Source organism: Babylonia areolata, chromosome 34, assembly GCF_041734735.1.
Source record: "Babylonia areolata isolate BAREFJ2019XMU chromosome 34, ASM4173473v1, whole genome shotgun sequence".
Lineage (NCBI taxonomy): Eukaryota > Metazoa > Mollusca > Gastropoda > Neogastropoda > Buccinidae > Babylonia > Babylonia areolata.
In genome coordinates, this window is record NC_134909.1 from 22,532,487 (window position 1) to 22,550,335 (window position 17,849).

The 17,849-nt window shown below is 44.2% G+C and overlaps 1 protein-coding gene across 3 annotated transcripts in view; it reads right to left on the reverse strand.

The window, feature by feature from the left end:
* Positions 1–3,446: 3,446 nt before the first annotated feature.
* Positions 3,447–17,849, reverse strand: part of LOC143277298 (uncharacterized) — a 57,025-nt gene continuing 42,622 nt past the window's right edge. For all 3 annotated transcript variants that reach the window (XM_076582069.1, XM_076582067.1, XM_076582068.1), the window contains 5 exons: positions 16,233–16,332; positions 11,357–11,444; positions 7,918–7,949; positions 7,575–7,625; positions 3,447–5,607 (listed from right to left, as the gene is read on the reverse strand). In XM_076582069.1, coding sequence (XP_076438184.1) covers positions 5,538–5,607; positions 7,575–7,625; positions 7,918–7,949; positions 11,357–11,444; positions 16,233–16,332 — 341 coding nt within the window. In that variant the 3' untranslated portion in view covers positions 3,447–5,537. The remainder of the gene's footprint in view (positions 5,608–7,574; positions 7,626–7,917; positions 7,950–11,356; positions 11,445–16,232; positions 16,333–17,849) is intronic.

Consider the following 17,849-nt stretch of genomic DNA (forward strand, 5'->3'; position numbering starts at 1 on the left):
AAGGACATAAAGAAATGAAAATGTGAAGATAAAGAGAAAACAGTGCAAGCGATACGTAGCGAGACATTGGCCTCTGTGACAACGCACACAACACACACACTGTGTACAACACAGCAAGCGAGAGAGAGAGAGAGAGAGAGAGAGAGAGAGAGAGCAGGCTCTAGCCAGTGACTGGCCAGGTGGAAAGTGACCAGTCATCACCTGCTGTGGCTATTTATGCAAATTAACTCAGTACGGCCAGTCCTCTCTTCTCCTCTACACAGATCCCTCGGACCTTTGCAGGCTTCCATGCCATACTGATGCAAAAACAAAACAAAACAAAAAACACCCCCAAAACAACAACAACAACAAAAAACCCACAGAAAATACACTGTTTTTCCTCAACAGCGTGGCCCGTGAAACAAAAGGTCTCCAATCAGGCTAAATCTGATTAGAACTGTGTTTGTTACAAGGTGTTCAGTGATAGATTTCTATATGATCCTTGAACCGATTTACGTCGGATAGGTCACAAAAGAAAGAGCTCAATACCTACTTTATAATGAGTATAAAATGAAGTGTTGACCACTGCTCTGGCGTCCAAATCCATCTCATTAAAACAGTTTTCATGTTTCTGCACTATATGCATAAACCGCAAAGAAAGTGAATTTACTTCTACAGTCTTTCTAGGAGCGTCCACACATAATTTTGATACGATTTTTAACATAAAAAAGCCAAGGACTATAATACATGTATACACACAGTTATCAAATATAATACGTAATGCATGGAAAATGAGACGCGAATACTTGCCAAGCACATTGTCTATTAGTTCCCCTTAAAATCGAATTATTCGCATTAATTTTAACTTTGATACTTTAGGGGGAAATGCCTGGTTCGCAATACACAAGCACAGACTTGTATTTCGTTTCAAACTAAGATCAAATTTGAAAAATTGGAAGTGAAGTTTGTCGGGTAGTGCTCGGGGTTCATAACCGCAAATTACACATCCATATAAAACGAGAGGCAAAGCCTTCAAGACTTACTTGTGCTTCACGCTTTATCCTGTAAAGGAATCATTAGGAGGAAAAGAAAAAAAAAGAGATTTTAAAAATGGTTGAAAAGTGCTCTGTATTAAATATGATGGATAAGCTTGGGAGAAGAAAAAAGAAAAGAAAAGAAAAAAATGTAATGTTTAAGATGAGAAAGATCAGTTTAAAGCAAATTAAGTCACCTAGCATTAATTACAGAGTAATTTCCCTTTTTTACTATCTGCACCAAAAACGTTTGCAAAATAAATAAAACTTCCATGCTTAGGAAAAGAAGTTCCTGTTTGAAAAAAAAGAAGATAATAATGACTGCTCTTGTTGTTGGGTCAGAATATCAGATCAAAGTGCCAAGTTTAGAGAATACAAAAAATATAAATATAACAGTAAATGCAGTTTGCATATAATTAGGCTTCATTTTTTTTTTTTTTTTTTTTTTTTTTTTGCCCATCCTAGAGGTGCAATATTGTTAACAAGATGACTGGAAAGAACTGAATTTTTCCTATTTTTATGCCTAATCTAGTGTCAACTGACAAAGTATTTGCAGAGAAAATGTCAATGTTAAAGTTTACCACAGACACACACACACACAGACAACCGAACACCGGGTTAAAACATAAAATTGATGGAACCACACTTTTGTCGAAAATATCAAGCAACATATTCACCAACAATGAGGACAAAAGAACAAGAGCAAAGAGTGGTAACTCTCTCTCCATTCACAAGTTACACAACTTCAAACCAATGCTGCTTATGCCACCAAATTCAGCTTGCACACAGGTAAATAAAAGATACACTGGAACAAACCCAGAAACTTCCTCAAAAATGGAAGCTCCGGGCTCGGCCTTATACCGATCATTTACCATTTATTTCGTTCTGTATTGTCCGTGTGTTCTGTGTGGATTCCTCGAGATTAAAGAGGCTGTGCCAGTCTTGAATAAAAGCTAATTTGTCTTTCCACACTTCTTCTGTCATTGCTGCTGTGTGCGCATGTGAATGTGCAACAATACCACAACATGAATGACGGTAAAAATTGAATTTACGTTTATAACCTTCATCGAAATAATTATCCACACGAACAGACACGTTCACAGTGTATTTTTGTTTTAAAGCATACAAAAACATCTTGAGAAGCAAATTTGTACAGCTGCTTTGGATTGGCCATCACCCTCAAGTTCAAAATACTCCTTCTAAAACTTGTAGCTCAACGAAACGAGACAATACTTTATTTCACCGGGGTATATAACCTGCGATATATAAAAATGGAGAGAGCGGGGTTGAGTCGGAGATTGGGTGGAAGAATATGGAATTTGTCTGGCACAACCCCCCACCCCAAACAATGGGGTCGAAGCGCATCACATAAAACAATACATACGCAATAGTGCATAATACCATACAATAGCACATGAGGGCAAGACTATTAATACCACATAAAAACCCTGTCTCGCTCCCTTCAACAACTGCGTGGGAGGCGGACAGATTGACCTCCCTTGGGGGGGTCGGAGGGGCAGGGAGTGGGCTGGACACGCCTCCTCTCCCTCAACACACACACACATACAACACGCACACATGAACACCTGGGGAAGACACATTAAATGATGTTTATGTCATACCTATCAACAATGAAGTCATGGAACAACTTTTTTTCTTTTTTGGGTGTGTGTGTGTGTGTGTGTTTGTTGTTGTTGTTTGTTTTTTGTTTATATAAATATCTTTTTTTAAAGTGCATCAGCGTTCTCGGTAGTATAGTGGTACGTATAATTCAATCCATTATGATTAACTATCTTTGTTAATTTTTTTTATCTAATCAAATCAGTCTTCTTGTGTGCACCAGCACAATCTGCTAACATGAACACATTATTTGAAACAAAGTTGTAGTGTGCACCAGCACAATCTGTTAAACTGAACACATTATTTGAAACAAAGTTGTAGTGTGCACCAGCACAATCTGTTAAACTGAACACATTATTTGAAACAAAGTTGTAGTGTGCACCAGCACAATCTGTTAACATGAACACATTATTTGAAACAAAGTTGTAGTGTGCACCAGCACAATCTGTTAAACTGAACACATTATTTGAAACAAAGTTGTAGTGTGCACCAGCACAATCTGTTAAACTGAACACATTATTTGAAACAAAGTTGTAGTGTGCACCAGCACAATCTGCTAACATGAACACATTATTTGAAACAAAGTTGTAGTGTGCACCAGCACAATCTGCTAACATGAACACATTATTTGAAACAAAGTTGTAGTGTGCACCAGCACAATCTGTTAACATGAACACATTATTTGAAACAAAGTTGTAGTGTGCACCAGCACAATCTGTTAACATGAACACATTATTTGAACAAAGTTGTAGTGTGCACCAGCACAATCTGCTAACATGAACACATTATTTGAAACAAAGTTGTAGTGTGCACCAGCACAATCTGCTAACATGAACACATTATTTGAAACAAAGTTGTAGTGTGCACCAGCACAATCTGTTAAACTGAACACATTATTTGAACAAAGTTGTAGTGTGCACCAGCACAATCTGTTAAACTGAACACATTATTTGAAACAAAGTTGTAGTGTGCACCAGCACAATCTGTTAAACTGAACACATTATTTGAACAAAGTTGTATTCTGCAGGACCTGAGGGTCTTGGGTTTGAATCTTAGCAGTGCTTGGCAAGTTATGGGTGGTGATTTTCCGATCTCTTATGTAGCCGTGGTCCCGAGTGATATTATTAAAGAAGGGGGCAGTACAAAAGAATTACTGGTGATTTACTGAATTAAAGGACAGAAAATATCCACGCGCAGGCCCACAGACATAGACTGCCAGTCACAACAGAGGTTTTCTATTGTTTTATCTATAATAGTTAACTCTAAGGACATAAAGAAATGAAAATGTGAAGATAAAGAGAAAACAGTGCAAGCGATACGTAGCGAGACATTGGCCTCTGTGACAACGCACACAACACACACACTGTGTACAACACAGCAAGCGAGAGAGAGAGAGAGAGAGAGAGAGAGCAGGCTCTAGCCAGTGACTGGCCAGGTGGAAAGTGACCAGTCATCACCTGCTGTGGCTATTTATGCAAATTAACTCAGTACGGCCAGTCCTCTCTTCTCCTCTACACAGACCCCTCGGATGTCCAGTGGGTGTCTGAATGACCCAACCTTTAGCTTCCGTCGTCAGAATTGTGGTATTCTTTGTCAACATTCACCTCTTCAGTATAAGAGCCTTCTGCTTGCAATATTTTGATGATGGTAACTGGGGTGAAACGCTGTTAACGTCGTCTCTTTCGCCGTTCGTATGGAGAGAGTTAAGCGAACTGCAACGACGCTAGCGTGGCCCGTGAAACAAAAGGTCTCCAATCACGCTAAATCTGATTAGAACTGTGTTTGTTACAAGGTGTTCAGTGATAGATTTCTATATGATCCTTGAACCGATTTACGTCGGATAGGTCACAAAAGAAAGAGCTCAATACCTACTTTATAATGAGTATAAAATGAAGTGTTGACCACTGCTCTGGCGTCCAAATCCATCTCATTAAAACAGTTTTCATGTTTCTGCACTATATGCATAAACCGCAAAGAAAGTGAATTTACTTCTACAGTCTTTCTAGGAGCGTCCACACATAATTTTGAGGAAAAACAGTGTATTTTCTGTGGGTTTTTTTGTTGTTGTTGTTGTTTTGGGGGTGTTTTTTGTTTTGTTTTGTTTTTGCATCAGTATGGCATGGAAGCCTGCAAAGGCTGTAAACATGCCGGCTGTAAACCCCCATGACTGAATGGGTAAAGGCATCCATACTCTCTTTCTGATGGGTGCGCATGCTGAGGTATCTATGTATAAAACAATCCATACGCTGGCATGGATTACTCTTAAGGATCCATAACCCCTACACCTGTTCTTCTGCACGAAGAGGTTCACACACAGTGCAGGCAGGTTTGCACATTTGTCGACCAGCTTGTTCCGTGAGGGTGTGGGTTCAAATCCCGCTCTCGCCCTTTCTCCAACGTTTGACTGGAAAATCTAACTGAGCGTCTTGTCATTCAGATGAATCAGTGAATCGAGGTCCATTGTGCAGCGCGCACTTGGCGCACTGATAAAGAAACCATGGCAACGACAGTGTTGTCCTCTGGAAAAATTCTGCAGAAGAAATCCACTGTGCAGGTAAACAAATATATATATGCATACACTCAGGGCCTGACTAAAGTGCATTGGTATATGCTGATTGTCACCGCAAATTTGTGCTGGTGTCACCCCGAATGTGTGCTGGTGTCACCCCGAATGTGTGCTGATGTCACCCCGAATGTGTGCTGGTGTCACCCCGGATGTTTGCTGATGTCACCCCGGATGTTTGCTGATGTCAGCCCGGGTGTTTGCTGATGTCATCCCGGATTTGTGCTGATGTCAGCCCGGATGTTTGTGCTGATGTCAGCCCTGATGTTTGTGCTGATGTCAGCCTGGGGGTGTGCTGATGGTCACCCCGAATGTGTGCTGGTGTCACCCCAGATGGTTTGTCAACAGGTCAGAGGTTCCCCCCCACTGTTTGCTACCTCTGCATCTGACGTCGTTCCCTCTTGATCGGACCTGTAGGCATAATGCATGGGCTGGAATGAAAATTAAGATAGATAGATAGATAGGCAGACAGACAGATAAAAGTAGGCAGATATGTTTGTATGTATGTATGTATGTATGTATAGGGAGAGAGAAAAAAAAACAGACAGAAAGACAGAGATAGAGACAGACAGAGACAGAGAAAGACAGATACAGAAAGAGAGAGTCTGGGACGTACAGAGAAAGAGAGAGACAGGGGCACAGAGAGAGAGACAGACAGAGACAGATAGACAGAAAGTGACAGCCCGAGGAGACAGACGCAGACTGACAGACAGGTCTACAGACACAGCAAGAGACGGAGACAGACACAGACAGAGGTAGAGGCAAAGACAGACACAGAGAGTCAGAGAGACAGAGAGAGACAGGTGCAGAGAGACAGAAAGACAGACAGAGAGAGAGAGAAAGACAGATAGACATACAGTCTCAGAGAGACATATAGACAGACAGTGGTGGAAAAGCTAGCAACAGTAGTAGTAGTAGTCGTAGTAGTAGTAGTAGTAGTAATGATGATCACTGTTATGGTTTTTCTCAGTTGTTGTGTGTAGATCTACTAATGTTCTTTTTTTTTCTTCTTTTTTTTTTGGTATTCAAATATTGCCATATGCATGTTTTTCTTATTAGTTCTGTAATGTGTGTTAGTGTATAGTTGTGTCCAACTTCCACACAGCTAATGAAACCAAAAATTATGAGAAAGAAACTTTGTACTGATATAACAATAACAGGTTTTTACTAGTAAATCTTCAATTTCGGTCAAATTTCTGTTCCCTTTCTTGGAACAATTTGGTATTTAGACGAACTGATCAACAAAGAACACAACAAACTGCATTCCAAACAATTTCATTCGGACAACCACAAATTTTCCCAGATTACTTTCCAATGTTTTTTTGGATTCGAAATTTTTGAGTTTCCTTTCTTAGTAAGGTTCAATTAAAGTCTCTAGGCAGCTATTTACGGGTCCTTGAATATGTATGACTCTTTGACGGTGGCTTCATGTTTTTTTGTTGTTGTTTTTTTTGTTGTTGTTGTTGTTGTTGTAATATAACATCTACTTAACTGGCCGGGTGAAGTCTTCGCCGTAATCGAAGAAGCGTCTTCTTTTCATTGGAGCGCTGAAGAGGCGACGACCTCCGGCTGATGAAGTCTGTAGAGGAAGAAGACTCCGTGTAGTGAGCAGGTTGAGCCGTCTTCAGTTCAGCGCCGGAACATAAAGTTCTTCATGGGTAGGGTCTCAGTCTTTAGAAAATCCCGTCAAAACCTCCTGGCACCAGTTCTTTCTTCTATTCTCTGGGACGGTCTGGAGCTCTTAATTTCAACGAAATACTTCAGCTCTCCAAAATCCGTTTGAGCGTGAATGCAGTTGCAGAGGCATTGGCGATGACGCGGTAATATTCCGTAGAGTTGCGTCATCCTTTGTTTTCCGTGAGTTTGACGTCACGTAGATGCGCGATTTCGGCGAGGCGCGTTTCCTTGTTACAATCACCTACAGTAGTAGTCGTAGTAGTAGTGATGATGATGATGATCACCAAGTAATAGTAGTAGTAGCAGTAGCAGCAGCAGTGGTAGTAATGATGATGATCACCTACAGTAGTAGTTGTAGAAGTTGTGATGATGATGATGATGATGATGATGATGATGATGATCACCAAGTAGTAGTAGTAGTAGTAGTAATGATGATGATAACCTACAGTAGTAGTAGTAGTAGTAGTAGTAACAGTAGTAGAAGTTGTGATGATGATGAAGATCACCAAGTAGTAGTAGTAGAAATAGTAGTAGTAGTAGTAGTAATGATGATGATCACCTACAGTAGTAGTAGAAGTAGTTGTAGTTGGGATAATGATGATGATCACCAAGTAGTAGTAGTAGTAGTAGCAGTAGTTATAAGAATAATAAGACTGACCAGAGAGGCACGACATTCGTTAATCAGTACTGCTTATACCAACCTGTTGAGGGGTTTGCCTGCGTCATCACTCACATGAGCCGTGCGAGGTGATCTGAAACAGTTACACAATTTCACAAGATTAATTAAAGCAAAGTCCTACAACGTCTGGCATCTTAATCTATCATCTCATTTCACTAACTATCTTCAGTTCATTTATGTTGAGTACAAGGCTGGTGAATCGCAAACGCGAAATTCCACACTCACAAAAAGATATATATATATATATATATATATAGAGAGAGAGAGAGAGAGAGAGAGAGACAGAGACAGAGACAGAGACAGAGATGCAGACACATCGAGAGGAGTGGGTGGTTGGGGTGGAGGAGGGGGGGGGGGGTACTAACCTTCGGTTTGGGACTTCATCCAGCGCCGTGTTCTGAAACAGTTGCACAATGCACCAAATCAAGACAGTCACTTGTAACGTCAGATCTTATTGTACTGTCTTCACTTCTGCTCTATCAACCGTACAATACATGAGATAGATTTGTATTTGTATTTCTTTTTATCACAACAGATTTCTCTGTGTGAAATTCGGGCTGCTCTCCCCAGGGAGAGCGCGTCACTACACTACAGCGCCACCCTTTTTTTTCCCCCCCTGCGTGCAGTTTTATTTGTTTTTTCCTATCGAAGTGGGTTTTTCTTCAGAATTTTGCCAGGAACAACCTTTTTGTTGCCGTGGGTTCTTTTACGTGCGCTAAGTGCATGCTGCACACGGGTCCTCGGTTTATCGTCTCATCCGAATGACTAGCGCCCAGACCACCACTCAAGGTCTAGTGGAGGGGGAGAGAATAGGCGGCTGTGGCGTGATTCGAACCAGCGCGCTCAGATTCTCTCGCTTCCTATGCAGACACGTTACCTCTAGGCCATCACTCCACTGTGGATATATATATATATATATATATATATATATATATATTGTGCACCATAGTAGTTGAGAACAAATGCAGGAAACAATTGAACAACCCTCCCGTTATTTTTCAAAATAACTTTACAATGATTTATAATAATAATAATAATAATAATAATAATAATAATAATAATAATAAAATAGAAATCCTTCACAGACTGCAATTGGGAACCATCTGAATTTTCTCTGTGGGAGAGAGAGGGAGAGGGAGAGAGAGAGAGAGAGAGAGAGAGCCAACTGTGTGCCTGACATGACTGCAGTTTCCTCCCCTGTGGACTCCTCAGACATCCCGGCTCTGGTAGTGACCTGTCATCCCTCATGGAAAGTGATCCAGAGACACCAGTCATAGCCGTTTTCCATCATAGTTCAGTGGTGTTTTCCGTCATAGTTCAGTGGTGTTCTCCGTCATAGTTCAGTGGTGTTCTCCAGTTCATTGGTGTTCTCCATCACAGCATTTGTGTTTTCCATCATAGTTCAGTGGTGTTTTCCATCATAGTTCAGTGGTGTTCTCCAGTTCAGTTCAGTGGTGTTCTCGTTCAGTGGTGTTCTCCATCACAGCTCAGTGGTGTTTTCCATCATAGTTCAGTGGTGTTTTCCATCATAGTTCAGTGGTGTTCTCCAGTTCAGTTCAGTGGTGTTCTCGTTCAGTGGTGTTTTCCATCACAGCTCAGTGGTGTTTTCCATCATAGTTCAGTGGTGTTCTCAGTTCAGTTCAGTGGTGTTCTCGTTCAGTGGTGTTTTCCATCACAGCTCAGTGGTGTTTTCCATCATAGTTCAGTGGTGTTCTCCAGTTCAGTTCAGTGGTGTTCTCGTTCAGTGGTGTTTTCCATCACAGCTCAGTGGTGTTTTCCATCATAGTTCAGTGGTGTTCTCCAGTTCAGTTCAGTGGTGTTCTCGTTCAGTGGTGTTCTCCATCACAGCTCAGTGGTGTTTTTCATCATAGTTCAGTGGTGTTCTCCAGTTCAGTTCAGTGGTGTTCTCGTTCAGTGGTGTTTTCCATCACAGTTCAGTGGTGTTTTTCATCATAGTTCAGTGGTGTTCTCCATCATAGTTCAGTGGTGTTCTCCAGTTCAGTGGTGTTCTCCATCATAGTTCAGTGGTGTTCTCCAGTTCAGTGCTTTTCTCCATCATAGTTTAGTGGTGTTCTCCAGTTCAAGGTGTTCTCCATCATAGTTCAGGGTGTTCTCCATAATAGTTCAGTGGTGTTCTTCCAGTTCAGTGCTTTTCTCCATCATAGTTCAGTGGGGTTCTCCATCATAGTTCAGTGGTGTTTTCCATCATAGTTCATGGTGTTCTCCATCATAGTTCAGTGGTGTTCTCCATCATAGTTCAGTAGTATTCTCCATCATAGTTCAGTGGTGTTCTCCATCATAGTTCAGTGGCGTTTTCCATCATAGTTCAGTGGTGTTCTCCATCATAGTTCAGTGGCGTTTTCCATCATAGTTCAGTGGTGTTCTCCATCATAGTTCAGTAGTGTTCTCCATCATAGTTCAGTGGTGTTCTCCATCATAGTTCAGTGGCGTTTTCCATCATAGTTCAGCGGTGTTCTCCATCATAGTTCAGTGGCGTTTTCCATCATAGTTCAGCGGTGTTCTCCATCATAGTTCATAGTTCAGTCTTGCAGTGTTTAATGAGGTCTGGCGGAATTCCGTCACTGCCAAGTGTCTTGCCTGATGTCAGGCTGTTAACGGCCTTGCTGAGTTCGTCCTCCGTTGGCTCTGCATCAAGTTCTTCCACGACCGGCATGCATTTGATGGTATCGAGGGCTGAGTTGGACACCATGTTTTCTGTGGAGTGAGGTCGGAGTATGGTTCCGCCCATCTCTGCATCTGCTGGCTAGGACCGTTGGTTACTTCCCCAGTGGAGGATTTGAGGGGGGCAGTCTTGCTCTGTGTTGGTCCCAGTGCCTTCTTGATGCCATCATACATCCCTCGGATGTTGCCTCTTTCAGCAGCATTCTGTATCTCTTTGCTGAGCTCTGTCCAGTACTCATTTGCACATCGCCTGGCGTTAAGCTGAACCTTACTCCTGGCGGCCCTGAGGATTTCCAGGTTCTCACTGGGTGACCGTTTGTACTCAGTGAGTGCAGCGCACTTGGCCTCAATAATGGGAGTCATCTCTGATGATCTGGCCTCAAACCAGTCGTGGGACTTCGCGGTTTTCTTCCCAAAGGTGACCATAGCAATGCGGTGCATGGTGTCTCGTAGCGTTTCCCATCTTTCTGTGGCAGAGTCTCTGGGCTGCAATGTATCGAATTCTCTCTCAAAGGCCTCTGCGAACTGTTCTACGTCTGGCTGAGACATCTTGCTGACGTCAATGCAAGAGTTCCCTTGTTTCTTTGAGCAGTGGAACTTCTTTGGTTGCAGTCTAATCTTGCAGCATACTGGAGAGTGGTCCGTGTCTCAGTCTGCACTGTGGTAAGAGCGAGTGTGGAGAAGGTTTTTGATGGCAGGTCGTCTTCTTAGGATCAGATCAAGTTGGTGCCAATGTTTTGAGCGCGGGTGCCTACAGGAGACTTTGTGTTGGGGCTTCGTTTTAAAGGAGTTGGCGATGCACAGTTCATGGCAGGTACAAAACTCAAGTAGTTGCTGTCCGACCTCTATGAGTTATGTAAACATGCAAATCTCCAGCGGTCTATTCAGCGCTTAAGACAGGGAATGACGCTGATTGGTTAAGCAGACAATTGATGTGGCAGAGGCGTTGCATTAGCCGCGAGATTCGGTCAACAGAGCAAACCGATAGCCGTTGTCTGAACCAGATTTACATGGCACTGTATATGATACCAAAAGTAGTAGTAGTAGTCGCAGCAGCAGCAGCAACAGGAGTAGCAGCAGCAGTAGTAGGAGCAGTAGAAGTGATGAGTTGGGAATACTCACTCCTGATGTAGGTGAATTAACTTCACCCTCTTGTCCAGGACTGTGCTGCTTTCTGAGCCACTGGAGGCAGTCAGGCAAGGGTACGTTGCTGGAAAGGAAGGCATGGAATGTTATGCAAGCGTGAATGCGCCACTTACACACACACACACACACACACACACACACACACACACACACACACACATACACACACAAACACACACACCTTATCAACGACCCTATATATCACCACATTAGCAATGACACCACAACAGCGACTCAAGAACACCTCCCCCCCCCCCCCCCCCCTGACAAGAGACCCAAAATAACAGCGACTATGCAGCAGCAATGACAACCCAACGCTGACAACACCACATCAACATCACAACAAAACGACCCCATAACCACATGAACCCCACCACAACAACGACACAACAACAAAGACGTCATACCAACCACCCCACAGCACACATTACAACCACCCCACAGCACACATTACAACCACCCCACAGCACACATTACAACCACCCCACAACAACACATTACTACCACCCACTGACCTATAAACAATACGATCTCAGTGCTACCACCCCACAACACATTACAACCACCCCACAACACACATTACAACCACCCCAAAACAACACATTACAATCACCCCACAACACATTACAACCACCCCAAAACAACACATTACAATCACCCCACAACACATTACAACCACCCCACAACACATTACAACCACCCCATAGCAGCACATTACAACCACCCCACAACACATTACAACCACACCACAACAACACATTACAATCACCCTACAGCACATTACAACCACCCCACAGCAACACATTACAACCACCCCACAGCACACATTACAACCACCCCAAAACAACACATTACAATCACCCCACAACACATTACAACCACCCCACAACACATTACAACCACCCCATAGCAGCACATTACAACCACCCCACAACACATTACAACCACACCACAACAACACATTACAATCACCCTACAGCACATTACAACCACCCCACAGCAACACATTACAACCACCCCACAACACACATTACAACCACCCCACAGCAACACATTACAACCACCCCACAACAACACATTACAATCACCCTACAGCACATTACAACCACCCCACAGCAACACATTACAACCACCCCACAACAACACATTACAACCACCCCACAGCAACACATTACAACCACCCCATAACACACATTACAACCACCCCACAACAACACATTACAACCACCCCACAACAACACATTACAACACAACACATTACAACCACCCCACAACAGCACATTACAACCACCCCACAGCAACACATTACAACCACCCCACAGCAACACATTACAACCACCCCACAGCAACACATTACAACCACCCCACAGCAACATATTACAACCACCCCACAGCAACACATTACAACCACCCCACAACAACACATTACAACCACAACGCAACAACACATTACAAACAACACATTACAACCACCCCACAGCAGCAACGAACTCACAACAGTAATGGCACCACCACGACACTTTGATAGCTACAACACCATGATAGCCACAACACCACCTTAACAATAACCAGTAATGACACCACTACGACACCATGATAGCCACGACACCACCTTCACAATAAACAGTAATGACACCACCACGACACCATGATAGCCACGACACCATGATGGCCACGACACCACCTTAACAATAATCAGTAATGACACCACCATGACACCATGATAGCCACGACACCACCTTAACAATAATCAGTAATGACACCACCATGACACCATGATAGCCACGATACCACCTTAACAATAAACAGTAATGACACCACCATGACACCATGATAGCCACGACACCATGATGGCCACGACACCACCTTAACAATAAACAGTAATGACACCACCATGACACCATGATGGCCACGACACCACCTTAACAATAAACAGTAATGACACCACCATGACACCATGATAGCCACGACACCATGATGGCCACGACACCACCTTAACAATAAACAGTAATGACACCACCATGACACCATGATGGCCACGACACCACCATAGCCACGACACCACCTTAACAATAAACAGTAATGACACCACCACGACACCATGATAGCCACGACACCACCTTAACAATAAACAGTAATGACACCACCATGACACCATGATAGCCATGACACCATGATGGCCACGACACCACCTTAACAATAAACAGTAAGGACACCACCATGACCCCATGATAGCCGCGACACCACCATAGCCACGACACCACCTTAACAATAAACAGTAATGACACCACCATGACACCATGATAGCCACGACACCACCATAGCCACGACACCACCTTAACAATAAACAGTAAGGACACCACCATGACACCATGATAGCCACGACACCATGATGGCCACGACACCACCTTAACAATAAACAGTAATGACACCACCATGACACCATGATAGCCATGACACCATGATGGCCACGACACCACCTTAACAATAAACAGTAAGGACACCACCATGACCCCATGATAGCCATGACACCATGATGGCCACGACACCACCTTAACAATAAACAGTAATGACACCACCATGACACCATGATAGCCATGACACCATGATGGCCACGACACCACCTTAACAATAAACAGTAAGGGCACCACCATGACCCCATGATAGCCGCGACACCACCATAGCCACGACACCACCTTAACAATAAACAGTAATGACACCACCAAGACACCATGATGGCCACGACATCACCTTAACAATAAACAGTAATGACACCACCATGACACCATGATGACCAAAACACCATGATGGCCACGACACCACCTTAACAATAAACAGTAATGACACCACCATGACACCATGATGGCCACGACACCATGATGGCCACGACACCACCTTAACAATAAACAGTAATGACACCACCACAACACCATGATAGCCATGACACCATGATGGCCACGACACCACCTTAACAATAATCAGTAATGACACCACCATGACACCATGACAGCCACGACACCATGATGGCCACGACACCAGCTTAACAATAAACAGTAATGACACCACCATGACACCATGATAGCTACGACACCATGATGGCCACGACACCACCTTAACAATAATCAGTAATGACACCACCATGACACCATGATGGCCACGAAACCATGATGGCCACGACACCATGATGGCCACGACACCACCTTAACAATAAACAGTAATGACACCACCATGACACCATGATAGCCACGACACCACCTTAACAATAAACAGTAATGACACCACCATGACACCATGATGGCCACGAAACCATGATGGCCACGACACCACCTTAACAATAAACAGTAATGACACCACCATGAGACCATGACAGCCACGACACCATGATAGCCACGACACCACCTTAACAATAAACAGTAATGACACCACCATGACCCCATGATAGCCACGACACCATGATGGCCACGACACCATGATGGCCACGACACCATGATGGCCACGACACCACCTTAACAATAAACAGTAATGACACCACCACGACACCATGATGGCCACGACACCACCTTAACAATAAACAGTAATGACACCACCATGAGACCATGACAGCCACGACACCATGATAGCCACGACACCACCTTAACAATAAACAGTAATGACACCACCACGACACCATGATGGCCACGACACCACCTTAACAATAAACAGTAGTGACACCACCACGACACCATGATAGCCACGACACCACCTTAACAATAAACAGTAATGACACCACCATGACACCATGATGGCCACGAAACCATGATAGCCACGACACCATGATGGCCACGACACCATGATGGCCACGACACCACCTTAACAATAAACAGTAGTGACACCACCATGACACCATGACAGCCACGACACCATCATAGCCACGACACCACCTTAACAATAAACAGTAATGACACCACCATGACACCATGATGGCCACGAAACCATGATGGCCACGACACCATGATAGCCACGACACCACCTTAACAATAAACAGTAGTGACACCACCACGACACCATGATGGCCACGACACCACCTTAACAATAAACAGTAGTGACACCACCACGACACCATGATAGCCACGACACCACCTTAACAATAAACAGTAGTGACACCACCATGAGACCATGATAGCCACGACACCACTTTAACAATAAACAGTAATGACACCACCATGACACCATGATGGCCACGACACCATGATGGCCACGACACCATGATAGCCACGACACCACCTTAACAATAATCAGTAATGACACCACCATGACACCATGATAGCCACGACACCATGATAGCCACGACACCACCTTAACAATAATCAGTAATGACACCACCATGACACCATGATAGCCACGACACCATGATAGCCACGACACCACCATGACACCATGATAGCCATGACACCATGATAGCCACGACACCACCTTAACAATAATCAGTAATGACACCACCATGACACCATGATAGCCACGACACCATGATAGCCACGACACCACCATGACACCATGATAGCCATGACACCATGATGGCCACGACACCACCTTAACAATAATCAGTAATGACACCACCATGACACCATGATAGCCACGACACCATGATAGTGATGACACCATGATGGCCACAACACCATGATAGCCATGACACCATGATGGCCACGACACCACCTTAACAATAAACAGTAATGACACCACCAAGGCACCATGATAGCCGCGACACCATCATAGCCACGACACCACCTTAACAATAAAGAAAACCACGAATAACAACAAAACAACAACCACAATAACGACCCGACCCCAACAACGCCCCACAACCTGGTCTCACCGTTTTCTCAACAGGAAGATGTAGACAACCGTGCACGTCCCAGCAGTGAGCAGGAAGGTCACAATCACTGCTGCAGCTACAGATGCTCCACTACCACCACCTAAAAACACGCACACACGTACGAATGCACGCACGCAACACACACACACACACACACACACACACACACACATACACACACACACACACAGAGTTCCAATAAATGACAAAATGTTAATTCATTGGATGAACATAGGGCTTCTTCGCTCGATAAAACAAATCTTTATAAATGTTTGAGAATATATCACGACAGACTGTTTGAAATAATGTGTAGACAAAAAGACAGAAAGACAGAGATAGACAGATGAATAGACAGACAGATAGACGTAAAAGAATCAACGGCAACCCCAACCCAAATTCGATAGAAAAATCCAAAGTACGCATGAAGTCGGATAAACAGTGTGGCGCTGTACTGTGGCGATGCACTCTCCCCAGGGAGAGCACCGCCTGGATGTTGTGTCAAAGAGTAACACAATGCAGTACATATGTTGCCATTACCTTGTTACAAATGGAGGGAGTCGTACTGCGTGTTATTTCATTTAGATTTCGTATGAAGAAATATGGCCCAAATGTCGTGGACTTACCAGCTGATAACCATAGTGAATATATATTAATGTGTGTGTGTGTGTGTGTCCTCCCTTGCTCTTTTCCACATTATCTCTTTTTTTCTTTTCTCTCGGTCTGTATGTGTGTGTGTGTGTGTGGGTGTGTGTGTCTGTGTGTGAATTACATTTTCAGTTCCTAACGGGATACCGTTGTACGATACAGTACAAAGTATCAAATCTCAGTGCATGATGTGTGTAAGTGGATGTGCCCTGTCGCCCTGTGCTATGGTCAGGTCAGGTCATTAGATCTGCTACTGGTAACCTGTAATCCAGTACAACCTGTTCAGGGTCGGGTTGCCGACGACTAAACCGGCACTCCCACCACTCCCTTCTGGGACTGGTGAGGCGGGTGGCTAGACACCCTTATGGAGATCCATAAAAGGGCGTCGGCTCAGGAGAGCCACCGACGGCCATCTAGCTCCACCGTGCTGTGTGCATGCCACACGCAGTTGGCCCCCGGGGTGTGTCTACCCATGCATGCGAAGTCTGGATCCGGCAGAATCTGCGGAAGAAACCTATCGGTTCAACGGAGAGGAAGGCGGTTACAGCAACGCACTGTGGAGTGCAGAGAGCAAGATGAGACACCGAAAGGATATCTTGGTCATCCACTGCATCCGTGCTCATCCTCCAGTCGTCTCGACTTAGTCTTGCCACTGGAAATTGGTGGACCCGGACGAGAGAGTGAGGTCGACGTTGCGCAACTCCTCTTCACTTTAAACAAACTCATCGCGCAAGTCATCAGTCATCCAAAATGACCTTTCATCCTTCATCATTTCATCACCCCCAAGTCCTGTGGCGACAGGCGAGCGACGAAACGACAGGTGTGGGTACACTGGCAGTCGCAGCCGCAGACCTGCACGCAGGCGGCTCAGGCCATAGGGTCGTTCTTCGTCGACAGGAGCAGCGATGGAGCTCGGCAGCCGTCTGAGCGTCTGAGCAGCCCTCTTTAGGAATGCACTGCTCACCTCCCTGG